Source organism: Arvicanthis niloticus, chromosome 20 (genome assembly GCF_011762505.2).
Source record: "Arvicanthis niloticus isolate mArvNil1 chromosome 20, mArvNil1.pat.X, whole genome shotgun sequence".
NCBI lineage: Eukaryota > Metazoa > Chordata > Mammalia > Rodentia > Muridae > Arvicanthis > Arvicanthis niloticus.
The window spans coordinates 48,208,739-48,219,909 of record NC_047677.1 but is presented as its reverse complement, the minus strand read 5'-3'; the positions used below and the strand labels follow the sequence as shown (position 1 = coordinate 48,219,909).

At 56.9% G+C, this 11,171-nt stretch overlaps 2 protein-coding genes across 5 annotated transcripts; one reads left to right on the top strand and one right to left on the bottom strand.

The window, feature by feature from the left end:
* Nucleotides 1–292: 292 nt before the first annotated feature.
* Pfdn6 (prefoldin subunit 6) lies at nt 293–1,790 on the top strand. Its single transcript, XM_034524353.2, has 4 exons — nt 293–608; nt 818–888; nt 967–1,091; nt 1,597–1,790. The coding sequence occupies exons 1-4, from the start codon at nt 545–547 to the stop codon at nt 1,718–1,720; spliced, it is 384 nt and encodes a 127-aa protein (XP_034380244.1). The 5' UTR covers nt 293–544; the 3' UTR covers nt 1,721–1,790.
* A 920-nt stretch (nt 1,791–2,710) lies between these two features.
* On the bottom strand, nt 2,711–10,581 carry Rgl2 (ral guanine nucleotide dissociation stimulator like 2). 4 transcript variants are annotated; one of them, XM_034524308.2, is made up of 18 exons: nt 10,059–10,581; nt 9,659–9,855; nt 8,298–8,381; nt 7,897–8,075; nt 7,745–7,795; nt 7,363–7,660; nt 6,844–7,095; nt 6,648–6,751; nt 6,477–6,561; nt 6,325–6,393; nt 6,142–6,216; nt 5,224–5,256; nt 4,977–5,098; nt 4,777–4,872; nt 4,584–4,695; nt 4,203–4,496; nt 3,431–3,545; nt 2,711–3,334 (listed from the first exon to the last, which is right to left on the bottom strand). In XM_034524308.2, exons 2-18 carry the CDS (start codon nt 9,812–9,814, stop codon nt 3,123–3,125), a joined length of 2,337 nt encoding a protein of 778 aa, XP_034380199.1. In that variant the 5' UTR covers nt 9,815–9,855; nt 10,059–10,581; the 3' UTR covers nt 2,711–3,122. The 4 variants fall into 4 exon arrangements, with proteins under 4 accessions (XP_034380199.1, XP_076772706.1, XP_076772705.1 ...); XM_076916591.1 differs by lacking the exon at nt 9,659–9,855 and having other exon boundaries at nt 10,059–10,580; XM_076916590.1 differs by lacking the exon at nt 10,059–10,581 and having other exon boundaries at nt 9,724–9,858.
* Between the last annotated feature and the right edge of the window lie 590 nt (nt 10,582–11,171).

The following is an 11,171-nucleotide window of genomic DNA, read 5'->3' as shown; positions in this document are numbered from 1 at the left end:
TGCGGGCATCCGAAGCCTCTGGCGCCATGTTGAATGAGGGCACGCCTCTGCGAGCCGGATAGGTTCGCCCAAGGAACAGCTTCTAACCAAATAAAGATTAAAAAGCATGTCTGGGCCCCGAGTCTTGGTAACGACGAGCTTTGATTTTCCATATTAACTTTTCTGCCTTGCCCAAAACCTCTCGAGCCGAGTCTTTTAAGTGGAACGAGTCTCACACAAGTCAGAACTACAAGTTCCGGCATGTGTCAGAATGTAACTTCCGGCGCCGTCTTTTTTCCCCCCCGGCATGCCTTGTTTACTTCCGGGTTTAGTAATACCGAGGGTAGAGCGTGGAAAGGTTAGGGTTTGGCTTGGAGGGTTTGGGGGTCTCTTCTTTCGCTCTCCCTTGCCTGGGGAGTGGCTGTTCTGGACGAAGAAAGGCTGCGGTGCCTCGGAGAGCTGCGGGTAGGAAGTGCTGTCCTTCTGCAGGGCCAGGAAGGGGAGTTCAGGTGCCTTCCAGAGCTTGCGACAAGCGACCCCCGCCCAGGAGGCTTTCTCCTTCACCATGGCCGAACTGATCCAAAAGAAGCTGCAGGGAGAGGTAGAGAAATATCAACAGCTGCAGAAGGGTAAGAGAGCGGAGCTGGCGTGGTCTTGCCCCTGTCCACTCTCAACCATGATGAGGCATCGTGCCCCGTCGGGGGGATCTTGTGTGCAGCGAACTGCCCCTCGCTTCTGTATCCTCTCTTTCTTCGTCACAACCAGTCTCCCCAGAATTGTGCGGTTCTGGGTCCATTTGATGTTTTTTAAATCTTGTATTTTCCTCTCACCACCCCAGACTTGAGTAAATCCATGTCAGGGAGGCAGAAGCTTGAAGCACAGCTAACGGAGAATAATATCGTGAAGGAGGTGAGGATGGGACGCTGGGGGCGAGGAGGGACTTTCCTAGGCACGGTTATCTCATACAGCGCCCCGTTCCCTCCTCAGGAACTGGCCTTGCTGGATGGATCCAACGTGGTCTTTAAGCTTCTGGGACCCGTGCTTGTCAAACAGGAGCTGGGAGAGGCTCGGGCCACGGTGGGGAAGAGGCTAGACTACATCACAGCGGAAATGTAAGTGCGGCAGCTGCCATTTTCACGGCAGAAGTGTTGAGCTCGTGCTGGATAGTTCTCCATAGTAGCACCGGCTTACCCATTTCTGTAAAGTCCTGACTGCCCTGGAACTCCCTCTGTAGCCCGGGCTGACCTGTCATAGATACGCCTGCTGCTGCCTCCCAAGGGATAGGATTAAAGGCGTGTGGCACCACTCCTGGCCTTTTTGTGTTACATTTGGTGGGGGGCACATGGGCTGTGGCCCACATTAGTCAAAGGACAACCTGTGGGACTATTCTCCTCCCTACTGTGGGGTTCTATAGTTTGAGTTCAGGTGTCAGCCTTGAAGGACAGCGGCCCTACCCAATTGACCATCTCACCAGCCCTTTCTCCCCCTTAGTGCCCTCTCGGCTTTTTGTCCCACAAACCTCAAAATTTCCTCCAGTTTCCCTTTGTAGCATAATATTGATAATATTGAGCCCTCGCTGACTTCTCCTTCCTGCTCACCTCCCTTCCCCTGCCTCAGTAAGCGCTACGAATCGCAGCTTCGGGACCTCGAGCGGCAGTCAGAGCAACAGAGGGAAACCCTCGCCCAGCTGCAGCAGGAGTTCCAGCGGGCCCAGGCAGCAAAGGCTCCTGGGAAAGCCTGACCCCATGGGAAGGGGAGGGGAGGGAGGGATGAGGCTAACCCTGAGCCAATAAAATATACACAGAACCAAGCCTTCTTTCTAGCCAGTCTTTCTTCACCGGTCTTCCATCCCAGTACACTTCACACCTCTGAGATTCACATTCTTAGAACCGAAATCTCTGTGGCCGCATTCTGGTGTTTTGTTTTCCTGTGGCTGAGAACTGAGCTCAGGGTGTTGCCTGTGCGCCTTCAGTTTCAAAACTTAAGTCTAAAATGGCTCCAGCTATTTCTTGCCCAGACATACAACCCTTTAGCCTCCCTTATGTCGGTTGGTTACCTGGAGACGCCGGAACAGACACTGCCTACAGTGCAACACGTCATTGCCACGGAACTGGCATGGTCGCTCACAGCGAGCACCTGTCTCCCTGAGCAGCTCTAGAGCATTTCCTGGTTTTCACCTGTCTTCTCAGGATTGGTTTGAATGTGCCTTTAACTACTCAGAAATAACTTCTAAGATTTTAAAATTTATTGTATGTATGTGATCACACTGTAGCTGTCTTCAGACACACCAGAAGAGGGCATCAGAAACCATTACAGATGGTTGTGAGGCACCGTGTGGTTGCTGGGAATTGAACTTAGGACCTCTGGAAGTGCAGCCAGTGCTCTTAACCACTGAGCCATCTCTCCAGCCCTCCTTCCAAATTCTTATGTCACTAAGTCCACAGGGATCGCTGTCATTCGGGAGCCCCTGCCTCTTAGGGTCTTAACAAGAAAAACAGGTGTTTTAAGGAGCCAGAAGTGAAGGGATCCCTGGGATTAACGTTCACCGATATTTTGCTCTTGGGTACGAGGATGGCTCCCAGGGCCTCATGTATCCCACCAAGTCCTTTAATGCTGAGCTGTACCAGGTACCTCCTGGGACAAGAACCACTGCCCCTTGGTCTGTGCTACCTACATTCAACCCACTCCCCAGGCAGTATCAAGCTCCACACACTGAAAGATGGGAACAGGGTTCAGGTAGTGTTTTGATTTATTTTCTTAGTGTTGTCACAGTGACAAGAACCCCCAGAGTAGGACAAGGAACCCTCAACAGAACCTCTTGTCACTGCCCTCTGCCCTGGACTCAGCCTCTAGGCCTCCCCTGGCCCTTCACAGGCTGGCATGTGGCGGGGGCCATACTCTCCTGCACAGATGGTGTGCCACATTCCCCAGAGGTGAAGCTAGTTGCAGGTATTCAACTTGGTTACATGATCACCGGTCCCATGGGGCTGCAGCTGGCTTCCACAGTGGTTTTGTAAACAGGTGACTTCACTATCCCAGGGTGGCTGGCCACCTTTCAGGATTTCTGCTCTGATATAATGGCCACCATGCATGGCCGCTCACTCCTGGTATGAGTTGCTATGTAAACCAACAGGACTTCATCCTCAGAACAGTGCCCGTGCAATCTTCCTTCCTGTGGCCTTGATTCTGGGAAAGGAGCCCCCTCCTCCCTCGCTCGGAGGAGTTCCTGAGGCAGAGGGGCCGCTGTGAGAACCTGAGGTGGCAGCAGAGGGTCTTCTGCGCTGCCGCAGGAGGAAGTCATGAGATGCTCCGTCCATGGCATAGAAGACATTAGCTGAGTGTGGGATGGTCAGCTCTGTGGGTTCAGAAGTGGGGATGAAGCATTTGGTCCTCCCACAAGCGCCAGCTACAAGCACCTTCCTTTGGTGTGCCCTCCCTCCAGCCTGCTCACCTCGCTCCCCTGGTAGCAGCTGCACCAGCTCAAACTCTGAAGCCACAGCAGAATCGCGATTGTTCTTCTTAAGGACACGGCTAATAACACTTGGAGCCTTGTCCTGGCTTGTCACCTTGCAGAAGAGACCGAAAGAACAATAAACAAGCCGGGCAGTGGTGGCGCACGCCTTTAATCCCAGCACTTGGGAGGCAGAGGCAGGTGGATTTCTGAGTTTGAGGCCAGCCTGGTCTACAGAGTGAGTTCCAGGACAGCCAGGGCTATACAGAGAAACCCTGTCTTGGGGTAGGGGGAAACAATAAATATACCATAATGACCTTTTCCCATCCTTTTAACCCAACCAAAACAGGTCACCTGTGTCTAATACTTTAAACAAGAGCCAGGCAGTGGTGGTGCACGCCTTTAATCCCAGCAACTGGGAGGCAGAGGCAGGCGGATTTCTGAGTTCGAGGCCAGCCTGGTCTTCTGAATGAGCTCCAGGACAGCCAAGACTACACAGAGAAATCCAGTCTCGAAAAAAATAAACAAGAAATCCAAAATAGTGGCTGCCAGTGCCCCATCAGACCACCAGCACTTCTCTGTGGGAAAACTGTTGGCTCTGACCGTTTAATGCAGCTCCTGAAAAGTCAGGGTGTGGCCGCTAATGCACAGTTGCCACCAACATCTGAGTCCCACAGAAGCTATAGCTGAGTCCTTCTGGCCACCCAAACCCAAAATTAATGCCTAATAAGGTAAGGTCCTTCCCGCCCTGCCCAGCCCCAGGCTCCCTCACCAGGATGCTCTTGTAGACGCTGCCGTCCTCCCCCAGCTCCATCTGGACTCGGATGATTCGGCAATCAGACGACCCTGGCCCAGACGCCCCGCCCCCAGATCCAGCACTCCTAGAGGCCCCCTCTCCTGTGCCCCCACTCAAAGGAGATCCACAGGAGGCTGAGCGTCGGTGACCTCGAGAAGGCCTAGGGGAGGAGGTTGGAGGAGAGAGGTGGCCAGGGTCAGCAGGGCTGTGCAGGGAGGAGCCGCTTTCCAAGGCAGAGTCCAGAGATGAGACGGAAGGCCACTTCATGTGCTAGGGGCAAACGGGTGAGGTCATGAACGAAGGGAGGGAGGCTGAAGAGATAAGTCCTGATGTGGTCAGAGGCAAGAGCAGGCTCACCTGGGCGAGGCGAGTCAGCAGAGGAGCCGGGGTTCCAGGCACCTCATCTCCCCCCACACTGGGTCGATCCCAGGACACAAGCGGGGTGGGGCCTCCAACAGAGCCCAGAACTCTGCAGAGGCAAGAAATTAGTGCCAGGGGCAGTCGCAAGTTCCCTCGAAACCGGCTCCCAGCCAGCCAGTAATGTCCTCACTCCGTCCACTGTGTGATGACTAGTGTTGGCCGAAGCGTCCTTGCAGCAGGGGAATCACTGGTACCCGGTGGCTCCACTTCACAGGATACGCGGTGGCTGGACAGGATAGGCATGGGCAGAGGTTAGGACGTGCCACCAATGCACATACACACACCTGTCCCCGAGCCAGAGTTCTAGAACCCAACCACCCAGCCAGTCACCTCTGAGCTTCAGTCAATGGCTGGAGGCCCTGGAGCCATTGCTGGATATCGGGGTTAGGTCGGAGGTCGTAGCCGCGGCACTGGTTCTGCAGGCGCAGCAGCTCCGAAAGCACGGCAAACTCCTGGGAAGGAGCCCTCAGACTGCAGGAGCCAAAACTCAGGGCCCCTGACTTCACCCCCCCCCCCAACTTCCTGGGACACAGAGGGGGAAATCCGCCACCCAGCCCCACCCCCACACTCCTCTCACCTTCCTCCGCTTGTCAAAATTAATGTAGCCGTTCTGTGAGGGTAGTGGGAGAGGGATGAGGGGCTAATCCTGCTGGGGTGCCAGTGAGAACACCCCCCTTCCCCAAACACAGCCAGTGTACCAGACACTGAGACCTCGGCATCCCATCCCTCCTCTCCCTCCCATTCACATCTCAGACCTAAACCCAACCTGATCCTTTTTTGTTTGTTTTTGAGACTGGGTCTCACTGTGTAGCCTTGGCTGGCCTAGAACTCACTATGTAGATCATGCTAGCCTTGAAGTCAGAGCTCTTGCCCCCTCTGCATTCTGAGTGCAGAGATTAAAGGTGTGTGCCACCATGCTGGGCAAACTAAATGTTTAAAAACAAGCAATGTGGACAGGCTGGCCTCTAAGTCAGAGAGACTGGCCTGCCTCTGCCTCCTGAGTGCTGAATTACAGGATGCCCAGTTTCTCTTGACATTGACAGAGAGCATCTAGCTTCTCATGAGAAAATGGAGCTCACAGCGGGACAAGGAACTTTCTGGAAACCTCAGTGTTTCGTTTTGTTCGCAATGCTGGGGATGGAACCCAGGGTCTTGAACAATCCAGGGAGTCACTCACACCACTGCCAGCTACTCACCCTTTACATATTTAATAAACTATATGTGCCAACGTTCCCAGTGTGCCTAAGCACTTGACAAATTACGAATGTATGTTTCTCTCCCACTAACAGGCTGATGTACATACATACAGTCGGATTAATACCGACAGACCACACTGACGTGCAGAGGTTGAACTACTTCCGGTGGTAGTAACAGAACCTGACTCCAGAGACTGCACTGTTTCTCCCGCCTGTAGCCCCTCTGTGGAAGGGTGTCTGCCTGCCCCTGAGGGGCACATGTTGAGCCACCAGGGCAGATCACACACACCCCCACTGACCTCTAGCTCATCCTTGGAGGCTGCGTCCAGCATCACGAGATCCTTCAGGAAGGTTCCCAGATACGGAACCACACCCTGCAGGCAGAGACCGGAATATGAGCCCTTCTCTCCTTCCCTTCAGACACAACTGTCTATTCACCTCACCAGGTAAGCCACCCGTTCCCAGCCCCACTGAACACTCACCCCACCCCTGAAGCCAGACCTTGGGGCTTTCTTGGAGTGTGGCTCCACAGGGGGCTGCAGCTTCACTTCCTGGTGGTGACAAAGAAAAGGTGATGGGGAGCAGGGGAGGAGGGAGCAGGTGTGGAGGCTGGGGAAAGCAAGATTGCCCTCACCTGCATAAGGAGTTCTCTGCTCTGGGAATAATTATCCTCCTCTGAGAAAATCTGGCACAGGCTGGAAAAGACTCTGAGGCTGTCCCTAGAGAGGAAGAACAGGGCCCTGAGTGCAAGCCCGGGGTTCGGAAGCTTCCGCACCCCAGGCCTCAGGCACTTCAGTCATCCTACCTGGTTGTCTCCCCCCAGGCTGCCCGAAGCCTGTGGATAGGGCTGGACTGCAGAGCAGACACAACAGCATAGACTGAGGAGAAGTTCCGAAGCAGGCGGCACTCCTGTGGGGACCCGGAGAGCACAGAGTCAAGGCCCTAAGGTCCCTCGCCACCCCACGAAAGAGTCCCCAGCCAGCAGCGCTGTTCTCTCTTACCTCGGCCACACGGATCCACTTCTCCAGGAGCCGGGCCCTCTGTGGGGGTCGGAGTGGCCTCACAGTCACCTCTCTTGGCCCCTCTCCAGTTGAGGTGGCCCCCAGGACAGAGCTAACTACTGCCCCCGCCACCTTGTTGAACTGCATGACGGTAGCTCGGACAGACGGGCAGAGGTGAGAATGTCCTGGCCGGTCCCTGTGACCCCACAGGCTTCCCAAACACTGAGAGGGGATCAGATTGAGAAACAGCTCCTGCAGGGCAGAGGTCATAGGTTACAATTTAGGGTCAAGCCAGGCAAGTTTCCAGTATGGGTGGGGGGTGGGGGAGATCTGAGGCTCTTAAGTGCAGTGGGGTCAGAGTTCAAGGGGGAACAGCCAAGGGGCGAAGGGAAGAGAAGGGTCAGAGAAGCAGACGGAAGAGGAACTGCACCAGGAGTATTGGAAGCAAGAAAAGGATCTGGAGCCAGGGAGAGGTTAGTAAGGGGTCAGAGAATGTGGGGTCAAAGGTCAAGGTCTCACCGCATCTAGCAGGGTCAGCTGTTCGGCCAAGTGGTCAGCGAGGAACACCAGGACATCCGTGGGGTCAGCAGGGGAATCGCCAGGAAGGGCCAGGGGCTTAGGAAGGTCGGGGGCCCGGGGGTCCACCCGGGCCCGGAGGTTTCGGATGAGGTCAGCACTGCCCCCCACAACACCCTCCCGTGCTGCATACCCTGTCCGAAGCAAGAAGCTCTCAAGCCGGTCAAGTTGACCCTTGACCTCAGAGCCAAAATCCTCAGGGTGAGAGGCCAGCCAGGTTGAAAGTACAGAGATGGCTACCCTGAGAGAAGGGGAACCAGCCAGGGGTCAGAGGTCCAGCCTCAGCTCCCTCTGAGGGGACTGAGGTTGAGACAGGGCCACTCACCCTGTGGTCCTCTCTAGCTCGCCTGGAGGATGCGATTCGAGGGCTTCCAGCCTGGGGATGAAGAGAGGGTCTACCTTGCAGCTTTTCCAGCCCCCCTGGTGCTGGGGGTGCTCAGAGGGGATCCAGGAGCCTCCTAACCCTTGGCCCCTGACCTGTCAGTCACAAGCCCAAACAGGGCAGGAGTGGAGGTGAAGGCCCGGTGGGTGGCCAGCAAGGCTGGAGTGAACGTCATGTCAGCCCCTGACGTCCTGGCATCCAAGAGGTGTCTGACCAGGGCCTCCAGGGTACCAGCACGGAGCCTTCGGGAGGAGCGAGGGGGAGGCAAGGGAGCCTGGAGAACATGGAGGGCGTCTCACTGAAGGTCTCCTCAATCTTACTGTTAGGTGTCTGGGAGACTCCAGACCTAGTTCATTTTTGCCACGGTTCAGAAATGGCTTAAATCACACAACACAAGAGTGCTACCAGATCTCCAGCCTAATGCTCTGGTAACAAAACAAAACAAAAAAAATCAAATTAAAAACCGAGAGGCAACACCTCAAAATCGTGATCTCACCAGGGGATCAAGAGGCCTATACTGGCGGCTTGTGACAGTAAAGGTCGCACCATCCTCCTCCTCGTCCCAGACTGACACAGAAGCCTGGAGGAGCAGGAAGAGGAAGTGAGTTGCACAGCGCCTTCAGTCCCCAGCCATCGACCCCAGGCCCTGCTCCTCCCTCGGCACCCTCACCTGTGATGGCGGGGGATAATACCAGCGAGTGCGAGGGGTAGAGGGTACTGGTGACCCCAGGTCTACCCCACCCTGGGGCTCAGACAGCCCCCCCTAGCCACCTCAGAGCTCGGTGGAATGTAAGAGATTGCAGTGGGGGTTTCAACTGAATGCAGAAACCCTTCTTCTGGTCACCCCCAAATCCCCTTCCCCCCACAGCTGAGCCCAACACAGCAAAAAAGCAGGGAGCAAAGTCATGAGCAGAGCTCCCGAGGAAGCACAAAGGCAGAGAGACCTGAAGCAGAGAGAAGCTGAAACTTCAGGCCGGCGCAAGACCCGCCCTCCCTGACAGAACCAGAGGAGCCCAAATTTAGTCCTTCCGCAGAGACTCCCTTTCCCCAGGACCCCGAATACAGCTTCCACTTAATCTCAGCACTGGGGAACCCCTGAAGGTGGCTGTTCCAATCCCAGTTACAAGAAAGGGAAGTAGGGATGATGGGGGGGGGGACGGTAGACTCAGAGTCATGTGGCCCTAGCCCCTCCCCCGACCGATCCCGAAAAACCAGCCTTGCCAGTCACCCTAACTTTACCAATGTCGGGGCCCAGGAGTCTGGGTCCTCGGGCTCTGAATCTAACTTCTTGGACCCTCCTGAAGCCCTAAATCCTGCTGCTGGTCACAACTATCAGTCTCTAAGGACCACGCTCTACCTATCCTGGGATCATCTCTCCAGGTGCCAGAACCTCTTGGCTTGCTGCCCTCTATTGAGCACCAGGGGGTGGGGGAAGAGGCGGCGAAATCTGAGGGCTCCCTCCCCAATCCTAGAGGCTGAGGATCTGGTTACTGTGGAAACAAACCCCTCCCAGCCAAACAAAAACGAGGAGAGAGACAGGGACCAAGACACACTACTGCCCAGTGGCAGCCGTTTGAGGCAGGTATGGGCACGGAGGGCCTGAGACCCGCAGGCACAGCCAGCCTGCCTGCCAGCCAGGCATTCCAGGCAGGAACTCGGCGGGTTCCTGCGGGCGGGTTCAGGGCGAACTTCAGAGACACCCGGACCCGCAGCCAGGGGACAGATACCCATCCAGAGAGAGAAGAGTGTGGCGGGGTGTGAGTGAGGCAGGGAGGAAGAGACCGAGGGACCCAGGGACACCAAAAGGAGAAGAGTCTCAAGTATTTAATGCCCTGCCTCCCGCCACCCGCGTCTCACCTCTTCTTCTTCCTCATCCTCTTCCTCCTGCCCCCCGCCCACGGCCCGGCCACCTGGCTCCCCACCCTTTTCGGGGTCCCGGCTCCGGAAGCTGCTCAGCACGACTCCCCCGGGGGGGTTTGTGTCCAAAAGCAGCCGCAGGGGCCGCGGGAGCATGGCCGAGAGAAGGAATCAGCGGGGTCGGGCCATGGGGGCGCCTGGGGAGAGACGGGTGGGATTGGGGTGGAGTCAGACGGGCGTGGGGGAGACCGGCAAGAAGGGACCTGGGTGGGAGCCCCTCGGGAAGGCTGGGGGAGGGGAGATACAGGAGTGGGGAAACCCGAGCCCTCGGTGCCGTGCTAGGGATTAGGGGGATAACTAGTGCGGAATGGGCAGGGTCACCCGGTGCTCCGGCTCTGACCTGCTCGGGAAGGGTGAGGGGCTGCGCACGGGTCCCCGGCCTCTGTTCTTGTCGGTCTCCGGCCCTCTACCGAGTCCCCTTCCCGGCTTTTCCGCGATGCCCCACTCCTGCACCCCGCCGGGCTCCCGGGCCCTCCCGCCCTTTCCGCTTCCCCCCTCCCCGCGTCCGCCCGACAGCAGGAGCCAAAAAGGGAAGGAAGTGAGGACAGGAGCCAGGGCGACCGACTAGGGGAGCGCTGGATGCCGGGGGCTGGGACGCAGGCTGCAGGTGCTCCCACTCACTCCACTGTCCCCTGCAACCCTACTCGGGGATGCTGAAGCCCACGTCTCCCAGCCCAGACAGACAGGAGATCGGGGTCCCGTCTCAAGCCTCCACGGAGGGCAGATACGGAATTTTAAGTCACTTTCTCTAACAAGAGCGACGCTGCCAGTCCCGAGGACAGCGCCCTAGTGAGGGCGCGACCCCGTTACTGCAGCCGGAGAATGACACCGCCCCCGCCAGCACCGGAGTGCGACGGAGCAAATCCGCGCCGGGTTTTCTGAGCCGCCCTTATGCCCGCCCACTCGCGGGGGGGGGGCGGATGCCCGCTAGTGCAGCGCTTCCGGTTCCACTCCGGTCCGTCCCTCCGGGCGTCCGGCTCTCCGGTGCGCCAGCGTGCGCGCAGTTCCTACGGTGGCTGCGTCGTCTCCCCTGGTGTGGTTAGACCAGGTAAAGGCAAGGTGGTGACCGAGAGGTCGGCTGTGCTTGGAAACGGGAGACTGAGAGGCCCGCATGGAAACTCTGAGATTCAGACTTGATTGGCTCGCGAGGACCGGCGGACAGGAGGGGACAGCCATCCTTTTAGTACGGCACGAGGGACACTGGTGAAAGGACGAGGCCCACCAGGCCTGGGTCCCGGAGATGGCGAAGGTGGAGCAGGCAAAGGAAACGCTGTGGAATGGATGGAGGGCTGGAGAGGTAGGCTTTAGTCCGCCGTGGGCTCTACTGTTGTGGGCTGTCCAGAGGTCCCTGTTGTGGCTTTATTCCCTGGGCGGTGATTCTCAACCTTCCTAATGTTACGACCCTTTAATGCCGTTCTCCAGGTTGTAAAATTATCATTGCTACTTCGTAACT

Coding starts and splice junctions, on each gene's coding strand:
- Pfdn6 (XM_034524353.2), top strand. CDS start 545: ATGGCCGAACTGATCCAAAAGAAGCTGCAGGGAGAGGTAGAGAAATAT. Junction 609..817: donor ATATCAACAGCTGCAGAAGG/GTAAGAGAGCGG, acceptor TCACCACCCCAG/ACTTGAGTAAATCCATGTCA. Junction 1,092..1,596: donor GACTACATCACAGCGGAAAT/GTAAGTGCGGCA, acceptor CCCCTGCCTCAG/TAAGCGCTACGAATCGCAGC.
- Rgl2 (XM_034524308.2), bottom strand. CDS start 9,814: ATGCTCCCGCGGCCCCTGCGGCTGCTTTTGGACACAAACCCCCCCGGG. Junction 6,217..6,324: donor GGTCTGGCTTCAGGGGTGGG/GTGAGTGTTCAG, acceptor CTCTGCCTGCAG/GGTGTGGTTCCGTATCTGGG. Junction 3,546..4,202: donor GCGTCTACAAGAGCATCCTG/GTGAGGGAGCCT, acceptor CTCTTCTGCAAG/GTGACAAGCCAGGACAAGGC.